A 24,356-nucleotide genomic window follows, 5' to 3' on the forward strand; every position below is an offset into this window, starting at 1 on the left:
AAACAAACAAAGATCAAAAGAGACAAGGCCATTACATAATGGTAAACGGATCGATTCAACAAGAAGAGCTAACTATCCTAAATATATATGCACCATTACAGGAGCACCCAGATTCATAAAGCAAGTCCTTAGAGACCTATAAAGAGACATAGACTCCCACACAATAATAATGGGAGACTTTTCCCCACTGTCAACATTAGACAGATCAACGGGACAGAAAGTTAACAAGGATATCCAGGAATTGAACTCATCTCTGCAGCAAGCAGACCTAATAGACACCTACAAAACTCTCCACCCCAAATCAACAGAATATACATTCTTCTCAGCACCACATCACACTTATTCCAAAATTGACCACATAATTGGAAGTAAAGCACTCCTCCGCAAATGTACAAGAACAGAAATTATAACAAACTGTCTCTCAGACCACAGTGCAATCAAACTAGAACTCAGGATTAAGAAACTCCCTCAAAACCGCTCAACTACATGCAAACAGAACAACCTGCTCCTGAATGGCTACTGGGTACATAACAAAATGAAGGCAGAAATAAAAATGTTCTTTGAAACCAATGAGAACAAAGACACAACATACCAGAATCTCTGGGACACATTTAAAGCAGTGTGTAGAGGAAGATTTATAGCACTAAATACTCACAAGAGAAAGCAGGAAAGATCTAAAATTGACACCCTAACATCACAACTAAAAGAACTAGAGAAGCAAGAGCAAACACATTCAAAAGCTAGCAGAAGGCAAGAAATAACTAAGATCAGAGCAGAACTGAAGGAGATAGAGACACAAAAACCCTTCAAAAAATCAATGAATCCAGGAGCTACTTTTTTGAAAAGATCAACAAAATTCATAGACTGCTAGGAAGACTAATAAAGAAGAAAAGAGAAAGAATCAAATAGATGCAATAAAAAAATGATAAAGGGGATATCACCACCAATCCCACAGAAATACAAACTACCATCAGAGAATACTATAAACACCTCTATGCAAATAAATTAGAAAATCTAGAAGAAATGGATAAATTCCTAGACACTTACACCCTCCCAAGACTAAACCAGGAAGAAGTTGAATCCCTGAATAGACCAATAACAGGCTCTGAAATTGAGGCAATAATTAATAGCCTACCAACCAAAAAAATTCCAGGACCAGACGGATTCACAGCCAGTTTCTACCAGAGGTACAAGAAGGAGCTGGTACCATTCCTTCTGAAACTATTCCAATCAACAGAAAAAGATGGAATCTTCCCTAACTCATTTTATAAGGCCAGCATCATCCTGATACCAAAGCCTGGCAGAGACACAACAAAAAAAGAGAATTTTAGACCAATATCTCTGATGAACATCAATGCAAAAATTCTCAATAAAATACTGGCAAACCGAATCCAGCAGCACATCAAAAAGCTTATCTACCATGATCAAGTGGACTTCATCCCTGGGATGCAAGGCTGGTTCAACATACACAAATCAATAAATGTATTCCAGCATATAAACAGAACCAAAGACAAAAACCACGATTATCACAATAGATGCAGAAAAGGCCTTTGACAAAATTCAACAGCCCTTCATGCTAAAAACTCTCAAAAAATTAGGTATTGATGGGATGTATCTCAAAATAATAACGACAGACCCATAGCCAATGTCATACTGAATGGGCAAAAACTGGAAGCATTCCCCTTGAAAACTGGCACAAGACAGAGATGCCCTCTCTCACCACTCCTATTCAACATAGTGTTGGAAGTTCTGGCCAGTGCAATCAGGCAGGAGAATTAAATAAAAGGTATTCAGTTAGGAAAAGAGAAAGTCAAATTGTCCCTGTTTGCAGATGACATGATTGTATAGTTAGAAAACCCCATCATCTCAGCCCAAAATCTCCTTAAGCTGATAAGCAACTTCAGCAAAGTCTCAGGATACGAAATCAATGTGCAAAAATCACAAGCATTCTTATACACCAGTAACAGACAAACAGAGAGCCAAATCACTACCATTCACAATTGCTTCAAAGAGAACAAAATACCTAGGAATCCAACTTACAAGAGATGTGAAGGACCTCTTCAAGGAGAACTACAAACCACTGCTCAGTGAAATGAAAGAGGACACAAACAAATGAAAGAACATTCCATGCTCATTGATAGGAAGAATCAATATCATGAAAATGGCCATACTGCCCAAGGTAATTTGTAGATTCAATGCCATCCCCATCAAGCTACCAAAGACTTTCTTCACAGAATTGGAAAAAACTACTTTAAAGTTCATGTGGAACCAAAAAAGAGCCTGCATTGTCAAGACAGTCCTAAGTCAAAAGAACAAAACTGGAGGCATCACACTACCTGACTTCAAACTATACTACAAGTCTACAGTAACCAAAACAGCATGGTACTGGTACCAAATCAGAGATATAGACCAATGGAACAGAATAGAGCCCTCGGAAATAATACCACACATCTACAACCATCTGATCTTTGACAAATCTGACAAAAACAAGAAATGGGGAAAGGATTCCCTATTTAATAAATGATGGGAAAACTGGTTAGCCATAAGTAGAAAGCTGAATCTGGATCCCTTCTTTACATCTTATACTAAAACTAATTCAAGATGGATTAAAGACTTAAATGTTAGACCTAAAACCATAAAAACCCTAGAAGAAAACCTAGGCAATACCATTCAGGCCATGGGCATGGGCAAGGACTTCATGACTAAAACACCAAAAGCAATGGCAACAAAAGCCAAAATGGACAAATGGGATCTAATTAAATTAAAGAGCTTCTGCACAGCAAAAGAAACTACTATCAGAGTGAACAGACAACCTACAGAATGGGAGAAAATGTTTGCAATCTACTCATCTGACAAATCTACAAAGAACTCAAACAAATTTACAAGAAAAAAAAACCATCAAAAAGTGGGCAAAGGATATGAACAGACACTTCTCAAAAGAAGACATTTATGCAGCCAACAGACATGAAAAAATGCTCATCATCACTGGACATCAGAGAAATGCAAATCAAAACCACAGTGACATACCATCTCACACCAGTTAGAATGGCGATCATTAAAAAGTCAGGAAACAACATGTGCTGGAGAGGATGCAGAGAAATAGGAACTCTTTTACAATGTCAGTGGGACTGTAAACTAGTTCAATCGTTGTGGAAGACAATGTGGCAATTCCTCAAGGATCTAGAACTAGAAATACCATTTGACCCAGCCATCCCATTACTGGGTATATATCCAAAGGATTATAAATCATGGTGCTATATAGACACATGCACACGTATGTTTATTGTGGCACTATTCACAATAGCAAAGACTTGGAACCAACCCAAGTGTCTATCAATGATAGACTAGATTAAGAAAATGTGACACATATACACCATGGAATACTATGCAGCCATAAAAAAGGATTGAGTTCATGTCCTTTGTAGGGACGTGGATGAAGCTGGAAACCATCATTCTCAACAGACTGTCACAAGGACAAAAAAACACCACATGTTCTCACTCATAGGTGGGAATTGAACAATGAGAACACTTGGACACAGGAAGGGGAACATCACACACCAGGGCCTGTCATGGAGTTGCGGGAGTGGGGAGGGATAGCATTGGGAGATATACCTAATGTAAATGACGAGTGTAAATGACGAGTTAATGGGTGCAGCACACAACATGGTGCGTGTATACACATGTAACAAACCTGCTTGTTGTGCACATATACCCTAGAACTTAAAGTATAATAAAAACAAAGAAAAGCAAAAAAAAAGACTATTATGAGCATCTATGAGCTAATAAATTTTAAAACTGAGATGAAATGGATGAATACTCAGAAAAATATTTAAAATGTCAAAATTGAGACTTCCAAGACTTACGGAAATGTAAATGGTAAAATCTTCCCATCCCAACCCCCTCAAAATTCAAGGCCCAAATTACATTACACGTAAATTCTACCAAATTTTCAACAGATAATGAATTGATTTTCTTATACCAATTGTTTCAGGAAACATGGAAAGCTATCCAGCTAGTTTTATGAGGCTAATGGGATCTCAATTCCAAAAATAGTGAAGGGGAGGAAAAAGAAAGAATGCTCATTTCATATATAGCTCTAAATATAAAAATTCTAAATGAACTATTATCAATGTTATTAAATGTGTGTGTATATGCCTGTGTATGTGTATATGTCTGTGTGTGTGTGTGTGTGTGTATGTGTGTTGCATCAGAACTAAGTAGAGTTTAACCCTTAAGATCAGGAAAAAGACAGGGATTTTCCACATCACCACTGCTGTTTTACATAGTTCTTAAGGCTAAGAACAATTCTATAAGAAAAAAACAGTTATAGGTATAACTACTAAGAGTTGCTACAAACACAATCAACTTCTAGAAGTCAGTATCATTGTTCTACATCATTAATAACCAAGTATAAAATATGGTTTTAAAATGTTACAGTTCCATCGAAATTTATGAAGTATCTGGGAATAAACTTAACCAAGAACACTAAGATAAAACTTTTATGGACAAAATTTTAATTTTTAACTCTAAAAAAGGACATAGAAAATGATCTGTATAAATCAAGATATTTGGGGAGCTTGGATAGTAAAACCTAATATCAGTGTTCACAAATTAATTTATAAATTCACTGGCATTCCAATCAAATTCTTTTGATATATCTATGCACTTAATGTAAAAGTTATGAAGAAGAATAAATGTTCCTGAATAGCCTAGTTAATCCTGAAAAAAAGAATAAATTTTACCACATGTTGAGATATGTAAGAAATAAGATAATTAAGATAAGTTGAGGTAATAATAGAAATTAAAAATATAGAAAGCTGGACACATATGTTGACATGATAAATACATAGAAGAGAGAGCAAAAGAATATAAAGATAAATTAAGATAATAATAGAAATGAAAAATATAGAAAGCTGGGGACACACATATCTAGACATGATAGATACATAGGAGAGAGAGCAAAAGAAAAAGGAGGAAGGAGGCTGGACTTCTTCTATGTAGATTATGATATTGTCTGTAAATAATGACTGTTTTATATCTTCATTTCAAATATATATTCACACAGTAAAGATAACACCATACATCTCTGAGAAAAGGAATTTTTGTTTAATAGATGGTATTGGAAAAACTGACTCACCGTATAAACAAAAATAATACTGGACCCATATCTAATATCACATAGGAATGAAAGTAGATCTAGATTACTTAAAGATCAAAATATAAAAAGTAAAACCATAAATATAAAGCTAATTGATAAAAATATAGTTATCTCTGTAATTCAAGACAAAACCCCAAAGCATAAACATTTTTAAGACATGATTTGATGATCTCAAAATTAAGAATATATATGTAACAAAGAACATGGATAAAGTTAATAGATATATGACATTTGGGAGAATGTATTTGCAGCGTTTCAAACCAACAAGGAACTCTTACCTAAAATATGTAAATCAGGCTAGGTGCAGTTGCTCACATCTGTAATGCCAGCACTTTGGGAGGCCGAGGCAGGCAGATCACATGAGCTCAGGAGTTTGAGACCAGCCTGGGCAACATGGCAAAACCCTGTCCCTGTAATACAAAAGTACAAAATACTAAAATACGAAAATTAGCCAGGCATGGTGGCGCATGCCTGTAGTCCCAGCTACTCGGGAGGCTGAGGTGGAAGGATCACTGAAGCCCAGGAGGCGGAGGTTGCAGTGAGCTGAGATGGCACCACTGCACTCCACCCTGGGCCATAGAGTGAGATCCTGTCTAAAAGTTAATAATAATAAAATTAAATATATAAATCAACAATATAAAGACAAGAACCTCCATTTTTTAAATAGGTAAAGGATATGAACAGGAAATTTACAGAAGAGGAAACCCAAAAGACCAACAAGCATATTAAAAAGATATCAAATCTGTTAGTAATTTGAGGAATACAAATTAAAACAATGAGATATTATTTTGTATCTCTTATACTGGCCAAAATTAGAAACCTGGATAATACTAAGAGTTGATGGAGGTAAGGTGTATAGAAACTGTCATGCACTGCTAGAGAGTGGGCATTGATGACTCACATTAAGTATGCACTCCCAGTTCTACTCCAGATTATAAATCCCAAAGAAATTCTCACAAAGATCCAAAAGGGGCATTTATCACAGGCTTGTGTCATGGGGATTAGAGGCAGCCTGGTGTTTGTTACCAGGGGAGTTTTGTGCAGCCATGAGAAGCAATGGGCTAGTCACACAGTGACACAGGTAGATTTCTAAAATAATACTAAGTGAGAAAAGTAAGGAACAAAATGAAAATTTTAACCCTATATATTTTTATAGTTCAAAAGTATATCCACAAAAGAATGAGTAATATTTTATAAGGGCACATGCAAACAAAAGGAGAAACATTAAATACATTACAGTGATTGCCTAAGGTAGTGGAAGGAAATGAAAATAAGAGATGGAGATAAAAGGGAAAAAATATATTTTAAAAGCTCAAATTATTGAAAAGTCATCATTCCCACTACCACTCATGATTCCATTAGGTATTTTATTCAATAATGGTTTTACTCTAATAGAGATAATAGTAAATTTCATCAAATCTTTCTTTAGTGGTATCTATAAGATATATTTGTAATGAATGCTGCTTAGCTGATCATGTTGGTAAAATCTCTTTTAAATTGTGTATCTGATTCCATAACTAATTTGAATTCCTGTGAATAGGTTTAAGCAATAGTTACTCAATAATGAACCTCTATTTACTCATTTTTAAATCTGTTCATTTATTGCATCAGACACTGAAAATGTTACTAAATACTTAGACTGACCTTTTTCTTAATTGAATAGTTATAGAGAATCAACAAAATCATTTATACAAATTGACCAAACTAATATAGACATAATACAGAATTTTAACCATCTCTTCTTTTGGACTTTGTCTCATTTTCTGTGTTCTACTCTGAACTGTTATTTCAAGATGGATGAGATAGACAGTATAGAAATTCTGTTTAGCTTTAGTACGGAAACTGCTCTTTCACAAAATGTCATTGTTTACATTGCTGAATGAGAAACATCCACACTAATTGGTGTAGATGAAATACAAAAAATGTTGAAAGGAGTAAATCAGGAAAGGGATTGAAGGGAATAAATTACTAGTTAAATGCAATCACAGGAAAAGTTGAAAAGTATTATTTATATTTTATATACTTAAAAAATGAAAAGCAGTTTTTGGCAATCTAATTTAAGAAATCATCACTGCACTCCAGCCTGGGCGACAGAGCCAGACTCTGTCTCAAAAAAAAAAAAAAAAAAAAAGAAATCATTTATTCATTAAGTGAATTCCAAATTGGTTTCAACACCATGGAAATCACAGAGAATGACTTTATTCACGTATTTAGTGACAGCCATAATTTAGAAATTGTCTTATATGGCTATGCATAGCTGAAATTTACGAAGCTAGATGTCCAGCTCTTTTTCATGTTGAAATCAGTGTCCTGTTTAAATCAACAGGAAGTTGATGATAAATGACTGCAGTAAGTGAGAGGCGTAGTGAGCCATGCACCATCACTGCTTATTTCACAGACATGAGCAAGACTCCCTACCTACTGTCAAGATACCTCTAGGAGGCTTCTGATGGCTTCTTAGGAAATAAAAAGGCCTTTTTTTTTTTTTCTTCCTGTTTATGGAAAGTTAGTATGGACCTTGATTCTCAGTAATTTATATTTCTTTCCCATTAGTTAGCAAACATCCAAAATTGCCCACTGATTCCCAAACTGTATAATAGCTGAGTTAATTCATAGCAGAAGAAAGACATTCCCTGCTAGTCATCTCAGAGGTAAGCTGGAGGACTTCAGGCAGGAAAATAAATGTATATCAGAGTTTCTCATAAAATTGCTTTATTTCAAACTAATATTTAAAAATGAGAAATGAAATTGTTGTAACATGGTATTAAAAAAGGTATTTTAAATTATTTTTCTTCTAAACATGAGTGTATTTTTATAAGAAATTTATTTATATTAAATCATACTGTGTACCTAATGGAGCCAAGAGAAAGTTTAGCATTTTAGAAAGAGAAAATTTTCATTTAGGTCTCTGTAAAATACTGCTGAGGGAGCGTTTTTCCATTTCTAGGAACTGAAGATCTGATACATATAAATCAAGTATAGAAATGTAAAGAGCATATTCTCCTTTTTATATATAATATTTCAAAGTAAAAAAAAGAAAGGATATGAAGTTCTACTAAGTTTTGATGGTCTCTCATTTCTTCCTTGACTCATTTCAGGCACTAGAAAGTGAATTTGTTTCTTGCCAACTTCATCAGTGGATCGACCTTATATTTGGCTATAAGCAGCGAGGACCAGAAGCAGTTCGTGCTCTGAATGTTTTTCACTACTTGACTTACGAAGGCTCTGTGAACCTGGATAGTATCACTGATCCTGTGCTCAGGGAGGTAGGTGTTAAGTCCTATATTATTCCAAAAATTTCTGTCATCTCTCAAACACAAATTTGACATTCCATCTCTTTCTGTATAATTTTTTTTTCAATGTAACTTTTTACAAAACATAGATTTCAGGTTCTTGATGTATGTGGAAAAATTGAAAAAAGGCCCAAAACAAGTAATGAGACCAGTATTTGGTTCCTTTTTAACTTGCAGACACTTTTAATCTACTTCTATATCTATATTTTATTTTTCTTCAAAATTTACATTAAAATATGTAATGCTTTATGTGTGTTAGTAATAAATGAAACCTAGCTGAATATTTAAATAGGAATATTTCACATTAAAATAATCTGCCACTGTGGCTATTCTTAAAAATAAAAGCACAAGTGCTGGGATTTCAGTGGCTCTTGCCTGTAATCCCAGCACTTTGGGAGGCCAAGGTGGGCAGATGACTTGAGCCCAGGAGTTCGAGACCAGGCTGACCAATATGCTGAAACCCCATCTCTACAAAAAATACAAAAATTAGCAGGGTGTGGTGGCGCAGGCCTGTGGTCCCAGCTACTCCGGGGCCTGTGGTGGGAGGATCACTTGAACACAGGAGGCAGAGGTTGCCATGAGCCAAGATTGCACCACTGCACTCCAGCCTGGGTGACAGAGTGAGACCCTGTCTCAAAAACATAATAAATAAATAAAAGCAATATTTCTACCTTTTACACAGAATACTCAAAAAATACATGAATGAAATAGATGCGGTTATGCTATTTTATTCCTGTGTGTTCTCAATCTGAAATGTTTATGGCTAACAGTTGGGAATTATGTGCTGTAGTATGTGTATGGTATTTTTAGTGAAAATATTCATATAAAATATTGCTTAAATCACTTCTACATTGCACAAAATTTTAGATAAGTGGAAAGAGTGAAGATACAACAGCTGCTACGTAAGTGTTGCTTCAAGGAAGTGATATCCCAGTCTTCCATTCTACCAGATATCTGCCATCTGTCGTATGCAAAACAAGTAATCATTTCTGCATCTCCAGCCAGTGGAGTGCTTTTCTTATTTTTTATTTTAGAGGTGGAAAACTTGTAGATTGGAGCAATGAAGCTCTACAGAAAAATTTGCATTCATAAGTTTATTTCTTATATACCTCTATAAAATTAAAATGACTCTATTTGCATGGTTCAAACAGAGAAGAGGAAAAGGAAAGGAAGAGCCTCATAATCATTGATCTTTGGACCCTTAGGGCAATATTCTGAGAACACGTTGCAAGCATATTATTAGGGGCAATATTGTACCATATTGTGTACACAAGAAGATAAAATTATTGCCTGAAGCCAAGAGAAAAACATAGAGACAGAATGAATGAATGAATGAATGAATGAATGAGAGAGAAGGCAGGTATTATGAAATAAGGAATTTTCTCTGCAAATCATTACACTCACCCAACTGAGTATCCCCAGTTGTGTATAAATTGTAATCAGATTATTTGGTAGGAGAAATTCTGAGCTTAATTATTCTCTTAACTATATACCCTTGCTTATCACATGCCTGTTTTATTAAATACTTTATAAACGAAATTATTCTAAGGCTGATACCTTTTAGAATCAGGAAAAAAATAATTGTAATAGTTCATCTTTATATTCCAAGATCAACTCTAAATTGTCTTTTGACTTCTAAATGTCATAGACATTTCTGCTTTGGGATATTTTGTTATACATTTTTACCCATTATAATAAAGTTCTGTTCTTATAAAGAAAGTTAAAAGTTAATCCTGTTGGGCAAAACAAATTAAATACATTAAATACAAAATAAAATAAATTAATACATTAAATACAAAATAAAATACATTAAGCATCTTATACGTGATGAAAGTGCAGGGCAGCGTTAAAACTGACAGCAAAATAGCAGGTTTTTCCAATTTAAATGAGGGTTTAAAAATAGATAACTGAAAGAATTTGAAAATGGAATTAAAACGGAAACTTTCTTTACATGGATACAGTGTTCATTATTTGAATCTTATCAAAATACCTGTTTCTACAAGATAACACGTCATTGCTTTGGACAGTGAAAAAATTGTGTATAAGGCTTTGTTAATGTAGAACTTCTTACTGAAACATTACATAGAAATGTAAACATTAAAAATTGTTTTCTGTTGAATGGGAATGGTTCAAGCATATGTTGGCATATTATATAGATGGTCTGAACAATATCTTGTATTACAGCTTTATGACCTTCTAGTGATGCAGACTGTCTGCTGCTAGGGTGCCTCAGCTCAGGACTCTGTCTCCTTTCAGCATGCTCATTCGAAGCACATAATTGCCAGACACTCAGGTTTCATTAGAGACCCAGAGTCATACTGTGAAATGTATATTCTTTCTCCCCAAACCCCTCGCCCACTTCCTCAACCCTATAATTCTGTGTCAGTTCTTAGAACACTACATGTGAAGAAGCGCATACCTGGAATACTCTTACCTCCCTTCCCCCACCCCCCAGAGGCCTGAGCAAACATCAGCAGAGAGGTTTGCCATGGACCTGTGTGGACTCAAGGTTGCTCCGGAAGAGCCTCTGTCTCCTTGTGACCACTAGGGGGCCATTTAGTACAGTGTAGACATAACAGATTAAATGATTTCAAGGAATGCTAGTTGATTTCCCCTCTCCCACTTCCCACCATTCACCCCTCTAATATATTCCCGTTGCTGTTAATGCCAGTTAGCCAAGTAGAAGCTAACAGATTCCCACAAAGACAGTTCTGCAGTAACATTTAAGAATGTGAGGAATAGTGTCCTCCAAAGGACAAGAGCCCACCTGAATTCTGTGAGCTGGGTAAATGAGGCCAAGTCATTCAATTTCGCTTTACCTCAGTTGCTGTTTCTGTAAATATATCTATTGTTATGAGAAAGAACCCAGAGAAAATGGAGTGAAGTACAGCATATTCATTATTTAGTGGTCATTATGCACCCTTACCTATATGCAACCCCTGTGAGTGGACCGTGTGGGAGGCACAATACCTGTTTTTAAAACATTCTTGTTGAATTCCTGGAAGTCTTGTATTGCTGTGTTGTGACTTGAGAGAGTTGATTCTCACCTAAGTGGTTGGACACAGAGTCTTGGAAAAAGCAGAGTTTAAGGATATTAACCCTTTTATTGAGCTCAATACATTTATTTTATTTGATAATGTTTAGCTTAGTATTTTTAAAATACAAAGATTATACATTTCATATACATAAAACCAAAGGAAGGCTAATTATGGTTACACTAAACCCCAACTAGCCTAAGATGGATTTTTTCATGCTTAAACACTAATTTAAAAAGAAAAATATTTAATATATGAATATCTATATATGTCTTCTTTGTTAAAAAAAAAAAAATTCTACTACCTGCCTATCAGTTTGAGTTTTGAAGTTAGTGCTAAAGTTTGAGAAATGGCTTAAGGTTATGGATTCATTCTTCCTTGACGGGTGAAATCATGAAGCAGCACTAACCACAGCAATTATGGCATTAAAATGTCAAGAAATTAGAGGTCAGAATAACAGATAATTTTCTTCTCTATGTCAGATTGAAAATTGACATTCTTTGACAGTTTAGGAACTCTGGCTGAGAAAATTATGACAGCTTAACTTATTTTATACTTGTAAAGCAGTAATTGATAATAAACTTTATCATGACAGCCTCTGGGCAGAAACATGACAGAACAGTTCTGGTACAAAGCTCTTCTTAATATGTAAACACTAGATCTGTTGGGTAGTAGATATTATTTAAATTGTCTGAAGTCTTGGCTTACATCATAATCTTCTATGCACTTTTTTCATAGATGAGCTGTACTATTTGAGCAGTGTTTTCCAAGCATTATAAAGAATATTTTTCTTATCCATTTTTATATATTAATAAAAATATAGGATTTGATTTATATTTTTACTTACTAAATGATGACCAAGAAACTTTATCCTATGACCTGCTTAGGAAAGAGAATATTCTGGTTGGTAATCATTTAGTCCCATGGTTTTTTAACACCTTGATGCTCAAATGTGGCCCATAATCCAGCAGAATCAGCATCACCTGGGAACTTGCTAGAACTTCAGCCTCTCAGGCTTACCCAGCCTACTAAATACGGTTAATGAGATCCCCAGGCAACTTATTTGAGACATTAACTTTTAAGCAGCACTGCTCGTGAGCTGAGATCGCGCCACTGCACTTCAGCCTGGACGACAGAGCAAGACTCTGTCTCAAGAAAAGAAAACAAGAAGCACTGCTCTACTAAAGGTGTATTAGAATCATTTGGAAAGCTTTTTTTTTTCTTTTTCTACAAAGTACAGAGAATGGTACAATGAACCTCCATGAACCTATCACCCAATTTCAAAAATTTAAAACTATTTTATCAAAACCTCACCACTCCCCCTGTACTTTTTTTTTTTTTCCAGAGACGGAGCCTCGCTCTGTCACCCAGGCTGAAGTATAGCAGCGCAATCTCGGCTTACTGCAACCTCCACCTCCCAGGTTCAAGCAATTCTCCCACCTCAGCCTCCCAAGTAGCTGAGATTACAGGCACCCACAACTACACCTGGTTAATTTTTGTATTTTTAGTGGAGACAGCGTTTCACCATGTTGGCCAGGATGGTCTTGAACTCCTGACCTCAGGTAATCTACCCGCGTCAGCCTACCAAAGTGCTGGGATTATAGGCATGAGCCACTGTGCACAGCCCCCCTGTACTACTTTTAAATACACATGCCATACCCATCTAACTCCCCATCCACTCTATCCTCCTTATCCCATGGGCATCTCAGAATATCCAGGGAAAGGCTTCAAGCAAGTCTCATTTAAAAAAAAAAAAAAAATTATCTGGGATTTTCACACACATTCCCAATTAAAAACCATTAATCTAGCCTAACAGTCTTATTAAATAATGTTTTCAGTGGGGCGCAATGGCTCACGCCTGTAATCCCCACACTTTGGGAGGTCAAGGTGGGTGTATCACAAGGTCAGGAGTTCAAGACCAGCCTGACCAATATGGTGAAACCCATCTCTACTAAAAATACAAAAATTAGCCGGGCATGGTGGCCTGCGCCTGTAATCCCAGATACTCAGGAGGCTGAGGCAGGAGAATCACTTGAAACAGGGAGGCGGAGGTTGCAGTGAGCTGAGATCACGCCACTGCCCTGCACTCCAGCCTGGGTGACAGAGCGAGACTCCGTCTCAATCAATCAATCAATCAATCAATAAAAATGATATTTTTCAAGACACCTAGCTATGTGACATCAGAGTCAGGACCTAGGTCAGGTATCCTGGTTCTTGAGTCAAGGCTTCTTTAACCGCATTATTTTCTAGCAATTGAAAAATAACAAAACATACACTTAATTTTATTCGTTTTAGGATAATATTCTTCTTGCTTCAAAGTGATTCTTAAAATTGTAAGTTAAGGTATTTCGCTTTTTCAGACTGTAAAGGGTTTTCTATATTTGATTTATGCTTTTGAATTTGTTACAACTTGCAACTCAGTAAAACTTTCAGTAATCATATGGGGAAAATTTAAATGATTTTAAGAAAATTTATCCCTTTTGTTGATCATTTGATCTCATCACTTCTCAGAAAAATATGATTTTATTAGTCTTTGAGGCTTCCAAAGGTACTATGGGGTCATGTTGTAGTTAGTAATTGATTAGTAGTTACTATTAAGTGAAGACCACAAAATTTTTTACTGTACTTTTATAAAATAAGTGAAAAATACTTTATTCTAAAATTGCTGTAATAAATTATTATACTTATGATTATAGACAAAATTATTCAAACCTGTCTGCCTCAGAGTATGATTATATTGTATGCCGTAGGCAACAAAAATGGATAGAAAGAAGGGAATATGAGGTTATAAGTTGTATCACAGCTCAACCATTAGTATTTGAGTGACATTAAAGTCAGTCACTTAAATTTTATGTACCTGTATTTTCTCACCTAAAAAAAAGTGATGACAGAGATGATACCTAATTCACAGGAGAAAAAAATACTTTAAACTCTAAAGCACTACACAGGCATTATTACCTAAAGGCATAATTAAATAAAGTATCTTAGAATAACTTTTGTTTTAATAATTTCTTTATATATGACACCAAAACTATCAATTTAACAAAAAAAAAAATATGTTAGCAACAGAGAAAATAAGTTAATTTGTTTTTAATATTATTTACTAAAAAGAAGCAATTGTGGTTTTAAAATTTATTTTCCATACTGTCTCCAAAATTTTATAAAGATGGCCTAATTGCAGCCCACTTACTGCCTGTAACATTCTTTCTGGATCTAAATTAGTATTAGCATTTATATCCTTTATTATCCTTTATATTTTTAAAAGTTTTACATTAGGCCAGGCGCTGTGGCTCATGCCTGTAATCCCAGCACTTGGGGAGGTCGAGGTGGGCAGATCATGAGGTCAGGAGATCAAGACCATCCTGGCTAACACGGTGAAACCCCAACTCTACTAAAAATACAAAATATTAGCTGGGCGTGGTGGCTGGCACCTGTAGTCCCAGCTACTGGGGAGGCTAAGGCAGGAGAATGGTGTGAACGCAGGAGGCGCAGCTTGTAGTGAGCCACTGCACTCCAGTCTGGACAACAGTGTGAGACTCCATCTAAAAAAAAGTTTTACTTTAGTGTCATTAGTTTTCTGTTCATATTATCACATGAATTAGCATCACTATTACTGGCATTAAAGTTGTACTGATTCAGCAAGGGAAAAAAATGGAGTCAGTATTTCAACAGAAGCTGTAAGCATATACCAGGCAAGTTATTAACAAGATACTAAGTTCTGAGCTTGTCATAATACTTGTCATCATTCTATAGCTGACATTGCCAAACAGAAAATTATTTAAATGGTTTCGTTTTAACGGTGAGAGGTATGCACATAAGCCTATCATAAAGGGCTGTTTTGCTGGCAGCTGTCAGAACAGATGAGCCACTGCAATATTTATTTATAGATATACACATTTATTTTTGCTGGAAATATATAAATATTAAGTAGTTTTTAATATTACCAGCAGTCGTAAAAATGTGGCATTTTTAGTCTAATTTTCTGTTAATATTTCTTGGTTTTCTTAGCTTATAGTTTCTTTTTCTTTTTCTCAATCTGACAGGGATAACACCACCTCCCTTTGGATCTGCTATGGTGAAAGTATGCCCATAGGAAGTAGGCTAGATTACTTCAGTTTTTATTTTCTTGCTGAAATATTCCTTACTACTACAGAGAATTGACATGATAGGGCTGTCAAGAACCAGAAGACAGATGTGTCTTTAACCAAAACAGCTGTAATGCTGGCTTTTCTGAGAAGATGAATTCATAAAATGTATAAGAAAAGAAACTGACACACTTTTTCATCCTGACGATGTAAATGAAGGATAATTTAAAGGCCCATAATGACAACATTGAGGGCCTGTACAATCATTGCCTTCCTTGAATTCTTTCTATTATTCTTTATTCTTTCATTGAATCCTTTATCGCTCAGCCTTTCGTCCCCCATTTCTGACTCTCTTTGATATGACAAGGAGCATCAACGCTGCTTGCCTGATCTGCGGGAATGAGTTGTAGCACGAGGTCATCCATTTACAAACGCCGTGATGCCTAATTGTCTTCCTGTGGGGCATGTCCAGGGTTCTTTTCCTGGGCAGTTATTCTGAGAAGTGATTGCAACAAATGATCACAGAGTGGTTGATAAAGATTTCTTAAAACCATCTTAATTTCCCCCTGTAATTACTGGATGTTTTACTGGGATGAAAATTTTCACAGATTCAAAAGCCAAATTCAAATAGAAGGAAAACCCCTACATTTTAATTATTGGAGTGAAAATACATAGTTGGTGTTCTTTAAAGCTGAAGGATCATTTTGGGAACATGAAAAATACCATGATTCCTAAAACTGATAAGGATATATTTTCAAATATATTTGTTATATGTTTCTCACTGCAAAGATTTGCATTGAGAGCCATGAGGCTTGCATTGCAAAGGTTTGATGAATAAGGTTTTAATATAGAAATTGGTATCAAGGAAATTAATGATACACATTTAATTTTGATTAGTGAAAAAATCTTTAATTTAGGTCTATCTTACCTCCTCATAATTACTGCAGTCCTTCACTAGGCTATGGTCATCAATCGTCCACTAGAAAAGCATAAATAATACAGCTAGTCAAAGTTGGATGTATGTCATTTATGTAACTTGTGCTTCTTTCTCCGCTTTGTATTATTTTTATTGTGTGGTGTTGGGAAGTGCTAATTATTGATTTTCAGAAATTAACAGCAAGTACTTTCACAAGCATCTAAAGCCATATTTTACTCAAGGGAAGAAGGGTGAAAATTGCAGCCTGCTGTTTATAATAGAAATAGCTGGAAGGGATTTCCTCATCTTCTATTAACATAGATTTCACTTCTATTACACAGTTGTTACCTCAGCATAAATTAACAATTATTCAAAACATATTGCATGCTTCAATTTGTTGAAATAGCTATTACTCAATCTAAGTACCTAGGCATTTCAGTTAGATGTTTAGAACTCATTTTTAAACATTTTAAACATATTGATAATGAGCCTATTTAAAGCCATTTGTAGTCTCAATATAGTATATCTAAATTACTGTTGCCCATTTATGTCAAAATCAAGAAGAATATTTTGTTCTGCTGAATACATCCAATAATACTTTATTCTCACTTTAGTATACTAAAAGTATATGATTTCAATTTGGAATATTTATACCAGCACCTGCTAAACCTGTGTCTCAATGTCATTCGACATACCAAACAAATCTATCTCAGCTTTTTAAAAAAATATTTTCCCATGATTAGACATTTCCAGTGAACTTATAAAGGCCCCCACTTCTCTCTCCTTCCTGCTCCGACACCACCACCTCCCACTCAGCTTGTTTTCCTCCTCCTTCACCTCCTGAATCAGCCAGCATAGAGTTTAGTTTACATAAACTTACTCAACCAGGGAAAATTTGGCAGGGATGTCATACAGATTCTTCTCACCTACGGTAAAGGATTTGTGGGTTGAGTCCTCTACTTAGGTACCATTTAATGATTAACCCCAAAGTGGGCAAAGAACCAGAAGCCTGGAAGAATCCTTAAGCAATCATCTGCTAAAATTTTGCTTCCAGGTAGGCCAATCCCTAAGTCATCTAGAGAAGAGTATTTCAGTTCTCTTCCTGAGTATCAACAAATATTTTTTTCAGTGAGACTCTACAGCCTTTCCTGTATGCTTACAATATCTATCTCTGAAATATTTAAAATCCTCAATGAAAATGCCCCTTGCTTGGATAGAATCATTGTTTTGGTCATTCCTACCCCAATATGTAGCAAAACGTAACCAGCATTGCTCTCATTTGTTGTGCCTGAATAACAGTCCTATTTGTATCAGTCAGGATCTCAGCACATTACCTTTCAAAGCAATAATGAAGACTCCAAAGAAGACATACACATGACCAACAAGTATATGCCAGGATCATTCATCATTAGGGAAGTGCAAATCAAAGCTACAGTGATATACCACCTCACACCCATTAGGTTAGCAACTATCAAAATAGAAAATAACAAGTGTTAGTGAGGATGTAGAGAAACTGGAAACTTTGTGCACCATTGGTAGGAATAGAAAATGCTACCACTGGTATAGCTGCTAGGAAAAGCAATATGGCAATCCTTCAATAATTAAAAATAGAATTCCCTATGACCCAGCAGATTCTACTTCTGGGTATATATCCAAAAGAATTGAGAGAAGGGTTTCAAAGAGACATTTGTATACCTATGTCCATAGGAGCATTTTTCACGTTAGTCAAAAGTTGAGGCCAGGTACCGTGGCTCACACCTGTAATCCCAGCACTTTGGGAGGCCGAGGCAGGCAAATCACAAGGTCAGGGGTTCGAGACCAGCTTGGCCAATATGGTGAAACGAGGTCTCTACTAAAAATACAAAAATTAGCTGGGCATAGTGGCAGTCACCTGTAGTCCCAGCTACTAGGGAGACTGAGGCAGGAGAATCACTTGAACCCGGGAGGCGGAGGTTGCAGTGAGCTGAGATTGCACCACTGCACTCCAGCCTGGGTGACAGAGCGAGACTCTGTCTCAAAAAAGAAAAAAAAAAAAAGTTGAAAGCAACGCAAGTGTCCATGGATGGATGAACGGATAAACAAAATGTGGGGTGGTGTATGTGTGTAATGCATTACTAGTCAACCTTAAAAAGGAAGGAAACTCTGACACATGCTACAGCATGGATGAACCTTGAGGACATTAATACTGAGTGAAAAAAGCCAGTCACAAAAAGACAAATCCTGGATGATTCCACTTCTATGAGGTATCTTAACTAGTCAAAATCATAGAGAAAGAAAGTGGAATCGTGACTCCCAGGGACTAGAGGGAGTGGCGAGTTTTTGTTTAATAAATAGAGCGTTTTAGTTTTAGAAGATGAGAAGCGTTCTGGAGATTGGTTACACAATTGTGTGAATGTACCTAACACTACTGAACTGTACTCTTAAAAATGGTTGAGATGGTAAATTCTGTGTTACATATATTCTACCACAATTAACTGGTTTTTTTAAAAGAATAATGAAGAGAGTGTAATAATGGTTCTGTTTACAAAGGTATAGACATAGTAAAGTGGATGAACAAGGGAAAGTGACAAGGAAAGAGAGCCATTCCCAGAATCTGGCAAGAAAAGTGCTTATCCAACAAGAGCTGTGGCCTTAGGTAGAGGAGTACCGGCCAGGCACTGCCAAAATGGGACTTGGCAGAGAGGGGCCATATAATCCTGTCTCCACTCCTGAGCTGTGTCATTGGTTGAACCCACCGGGAAGGTAGAGAGCAAGGGAGCACGGGTCTATGGAGGCGCATCTTCCAGAGCCAAGGAAGGGGTCCAGCTCACCTGTCTGTTCCCCCTGGGTTGTTCATTTCTCTAAGCTAAGAAGACTTATTTAAGGCTTCCAGGCTTGGTCAGCCACAGTCAGCTACATTAACATGCACTCACTCTTCCTACCTGAGTTGACTTATACTTATTTTAAGTGGAAAAATTGAGTGAGCTTGTCATTGATGGCATTGAGCTGATTTGGACAGAAAATATTCTGGATGGAGCATTTTCTCTCTGGAGGAGATGGTGCTTACTTTTTCACATTCATTTGTTAAGTCAATTTTGTAGTATCACTATTATAATTCAACATGCCAGGGAGGAAGCAGGGATCAGCAAGAGGGTAAGTCACATCATTCTGCTTAGATTTACGCTAAAAGAAAGAAACCAAGAATTCAGGCAGGTAACTGGACAAATCAGAATCCCTCCCTCAAATATTGTCCAATAGCATCTACTAATTAAGGCAAATGTGGTCCCTTTTTACTCAGATTACCAAATATTTGCTTAAAATATTCTAGCCATTTTGCCAGGATAGATTTAGCCTTAATGCAGTTGATGGTTAAAACAAAAGGAAAAATATGTATTCTTCTATTTTGTGGTTTCTATGAAAAACTAGAAGCGGTTGAATATAAAATAGCATTTTAATTTTTTATATAGTTTAATATTTATAAAGCAAGAAATAACAAAGTGCAGATATTATTTGCTTTATTTTGCTCCTGTTTTTCCAGCATTAAAAAGTAATGCTTTATATGATCTTGTTTTATTACAACAATAAACCAGGAGCAAAAGCTTATCAGTTAAAATATAGTCTACCATTAAGTAACCTTTCCTTTTATCATTTCAGACTTAAAATTCCATTGTTTTTGTTTATTTTTTTCCTATCTGACATTGGTAGAATTGCAGGTGGAACAGAAAGATGATATCAATCACATGTATTTTTTTATTTTGTATCAAACTTGTGTTTTTTGGTTTAAAAACAAGTACTTTTACGTATTAAAATAAAAGCCTTGTAAGTAAGAGCTATACAGTGAGAGAAACAAAATGCTAAGGAAACTTTGAAAATCTTTTTCTGTTTTCTCAAGCAACCACTTTTACTACTTTTTTCTTGAATGTTCTGAAAATTGTTAGTGAATTTACTGGTATTTGGATGTAGTTTGATATTTTGCATTGTGGGTAGCACAACCTATAGTACTTTATAAAATGCTGGTTTTTCTGAAAAACAATGTAAAAGTTTCTACAGACCAGGGAGATGGATGAGTAGCTCATTTGAGAGCCTATGTTGTTAGCTCCTTCGTGCTGTTTGTCGTGACTATGTAGACCTGATGGCATTTCATCTGAAAGATAATACTGAACTACATTCACCAAAACAACAACAACAACAACACAGTTGTCATCATTCTGTGGAGAAAAATGTAAATGGGTTAAATCTACATGCAATGAGGAAAAGACAAGATTAACCAAAGTTTTTACCTACCACACACCAGAGAAGGTATGACTTCTGAATTCTGGCTTACTTGTTTGCCACTTTTAATTTTACCTTAGTAGGAAGTCTTTTATATCAATAAGCAAATGTACAACACATGAGCACACAGTATATTTATCGATTTCCTCTGCTGATGATTTAATTTATTCATAGAGGAGGTAGAACTTTCTTGGAAGGAAAGCAAAAAAGGAAAGAAAACAATTAAGCAAGAGATACAGAGGTCAAAGGAATAAGGCATATGTCACATCATAGCTAACACACATGCCCCTTTGTGCCATACCCATGCATAGTGGCCCTGACCTATGAGGAAGAAGAAAGACTCAAGAGAACTTGTTAAGTAAGAAAAAAGGGGACACCGATGAAGATGTCATAATTTTGTAACTTAGTAGGTGGGTCCCGCAGAATTGTATAAAAGGAGAGCCTCACCGGACTAAGGAATGGGATAATCAGGAAGAATCAGGAAGTAGGAAGAGGACAAAAGGGAAAGTGTCCCTAATAGAAACTTTTCCTTAATGAGAGCTCTATTTATAGATAAGCAGGTAAAACTGAGTTATGTGTCATACATGTGTTTGCAATCTGAAAATTATGCATACTGTTCAGATTTACTTATTTTGTTTGTGTATAATTCAGTTCACATTTATCTTTACTTCTCTGCCTATACCTACAAAATCCCATGTTTTAGGACTTCCTCAAGGCGTTCAACCTACCTGTTTCTTGGTGGGTCTTAGCTGGAGAGAAAAATAAATGCTAAGCGCATGATGTCAGTTCAATAAATAGCAAAACAATTTTTACAATAAGTAAGAATCCATATAACAATTAAAATTTAACACTCTTTGACTTACTTTTCATTTCTACTTTAACAATTCCAGGTAAAGAAATACTAATTATAATTATTTTATGAGACAATTGAGTTTTGATATCTACAAGTTTTATTAATAATTTATCAGTACCCTAAAAGACTACACAATGTAAATTATTACTTTATTTACAGCTTTAACCGTTACATTTTGGGTTCACAAATATAGAAAATAAATACACAAAACCATTTTGGAGAAACAGTTTGACAGTAAAACTAAACTTGCTCCTACCCTATTACTCAGCAATCCTATATCTAGCTATAGACCCTCTAAAAACTGGCTGCTAACCTCCATCAAAAGACATGTACAAGAATCTTCTAAGCAACTTTATTCATAATAACCTGAAACTGTTAACAACCCAAATATCCATCAACAGAAGAATTGATAAATTGTGGTAGGTTAATACAGGGGAATACTATTCAGCAAAAAAAAAAAAAGAAGAACAAACTACTGATACATACAAGGTTGAATCTTGCAGACATTGTGTTGATCAAAAAAAGCAAAAACAGAAAATATGTAGTATATAACTCAATTTATCAAAAATTCAAGAATAAAAAGTAATCAATGATAAACATCAAAATAATTATTAACTTGACAGGGTGATGGGGCTAGATAGGGGGAATAATTGGCTGGGGAGGTACACAAGGTTACCAATATCTATGTGTTCTTTCATGTAACCACCACCCAGACCAAGATATGGAACCTTCCAGTTCCATTCCAAAGTCCTCTGTCTTAATCTAGGTGGTGGTTAGAAGAACTGAAAAAATGTATAAACATACATATATACATTCATCAAGCTATGCACTTAAGATTAGTGTACTTTATACACTTTTATCTTAAACCTCAAAAAACTAGAAATTTGAATAAATAAAAGTGAATGCACATAATAAGCTTAACTGCAAGATACCAAAATCAGTGATTTCTTAATAACATTAAGAAAGAATATTATTTAAGTACAAGCAACTCTATATTTTCATGTTATTCTGCCAAAGTGTTGTCTACCAATGGATGCATGGTCTTTTGTATTTGTAAAACATCAAAGGTTTTGTTAACCACATTTGTTTTAAAAAATCTAGTGGTTTAAGCCTATTACCTATGCTAGCTTTGTATGAAATATGTAAGACTCATGATACCACTGTTTATTTAAGTAAAAAGTTACTATGATGTATAGATTCTAAGATGCACACCATTTTCATATCACAACACTCCCAAATCATAATGTGTCTTACAATCAACCAATCATAGAGCATAGTTTAATTGATAGCATATTTTACTTATTAATAGTACATAAAATAATGGAATTTCTACTAATGGATAACATACGTTTAATGAAGTTAGACTGACATTTCCAAAGTTTTAGTTTTTTTCCATATACATTATACATGCTCATGAGCTCATGTGTTCGATGTTAACTCACTATGTGTTTACTGAAAAGTACAACAGATAATACAAAGCAATTGATATCTTGTAATACAAATTAAAGTTTTAATTATTATATTTTAAAAGGATTCACAAACCCCAAAGCATGTAAGAATCAGACAGGGAATAGATGAGTGACACAAGCCTTGGCAGTGCCCAGGTCACGTGAGTGGTGGGCGTTACAAAAGGGCCGTTGTGCAGGAATGCTGATGTGCTACTGCCTGATCTGCTAATTTTTTAAGAGAAGCCAAAAAATCCAATTTATTGTGTACCATTTACTGACCTGTAAATTTGGGCTCAAATAAAAACCACATCTGGGAGCTGCATCTAGCCCATGGGATGCCAGTGTGTGACTTTGGGCTGAATGTCAGCTCTTTGAGGGCAGAAATCTTTATCTGTTTCATTTGACCAGTATCATTAATACCTAGAATGGAATCTAGTATGTAGTAGGTACTCAACAAATACATGTTTTGTGAACAAAGTTAACATTAAATCTCTCTGACCCTTGCAGACCAATGTATAGAGAAATAGATATGTGTAGAATTTTTTAAAATGACATTTCTGGATAATATAGAAGGAATTCATCTCATAGTTCCAGTAGGTTTTGTTTGTTTTGTTGTTGTTGTTGTTGTTGTTGTTTTTAGCTTCATATATTTGGAAATTTTCAAGGGAAAATTTCTATATGGCAGAAAACCTTTTCATGCTGTTGACAAGTTAATTCCTTTTTTTTTTTTTAAATTATACTTTAAGTTGTAGGGTACATGTGCATAACGTGCAGGTTTGTTACATATGTATACTTGTGCCATGTTGGTGTGCTGCACCCATCAACTCGTCATTTACATCAGGTATAACTCCCAGTGCAATCCCTCCCCCCTCCCCCCTCCCCGTTATAGGCCCCGGTGTGTGATGTTCCCCTTCCCGAGTCCACGTGATCTCATTGTTCAGTTCCCACCTATGAGTGAGAACATGCGGTGTTTGGTTTTCTGTTCTTGCGATAGTTTGCTGAGAATGATGGTTTCCAGCTGCATCCATGTCCCTACAAAGGACACAAACTCATCCTTTTTTATGGCTGCATAGTATTCCATGGTGTATATGTGCCACATTTTCTTCATCCAGTCTGTCACTGATGGACATTTGGGTTGATTCCAAGTCTTTGCTATTGTGAATAGTGCCGCAATAAACATGCATGTGCATGTGTCTTTATAGCAGCATGATTTATAATCCTTTAGGTATATACCCAGTAATGGGATGGCTGGGTCATATGGTACTTCTAGTTCTAGATCCTTGAGGAATCGCCATACTGTTTTCCATAATGGTTGAA

At 35.5% G+C, this 24,356-nt stretch overlaps 1 protein-coding gene across 4 annotated transcripts in view; it reads left to right on the forward strand.

The window, feature by feature from the left end:
* Positions 1 to 24,356, forward strand: part of NBEA (neurobeachin) — a 731,202-nt gene that overhangs the window by 671,072 nt on the left and 35,774 nt on the right. For all 4 annotated transcript variants that reach the window (XM_073013351.1, XM_073013354.1, XM_073013348.1 and 1 more), the window contains one exon: positions 8,257 to 8,424. In XM_073013351.1, coding sequence (XP_072869452.1) covers positions 8,257 to 8,424 — 168 coding nt within the window. The remainder of the gene's footprint in view (positions 1 to 8,256; positions 8,425 to 24,356) is intronic.

The sequence above is a fragment of the Chlorocebus sabaeus genome, chromosome 3, assembly GCF_047675955.1.
Source record: "Chlorocebus sabaeus isolate Y175 chromosome 3, mChlSab1.0.hap1, whole genome shotgun sequence".
Lineage (NCBI taxonomy): Eukaryota > Metazoa > Chordata > Mammalia > Primates > Cercopithecidae > Chlorocebus > Chlorocebus sabaeus.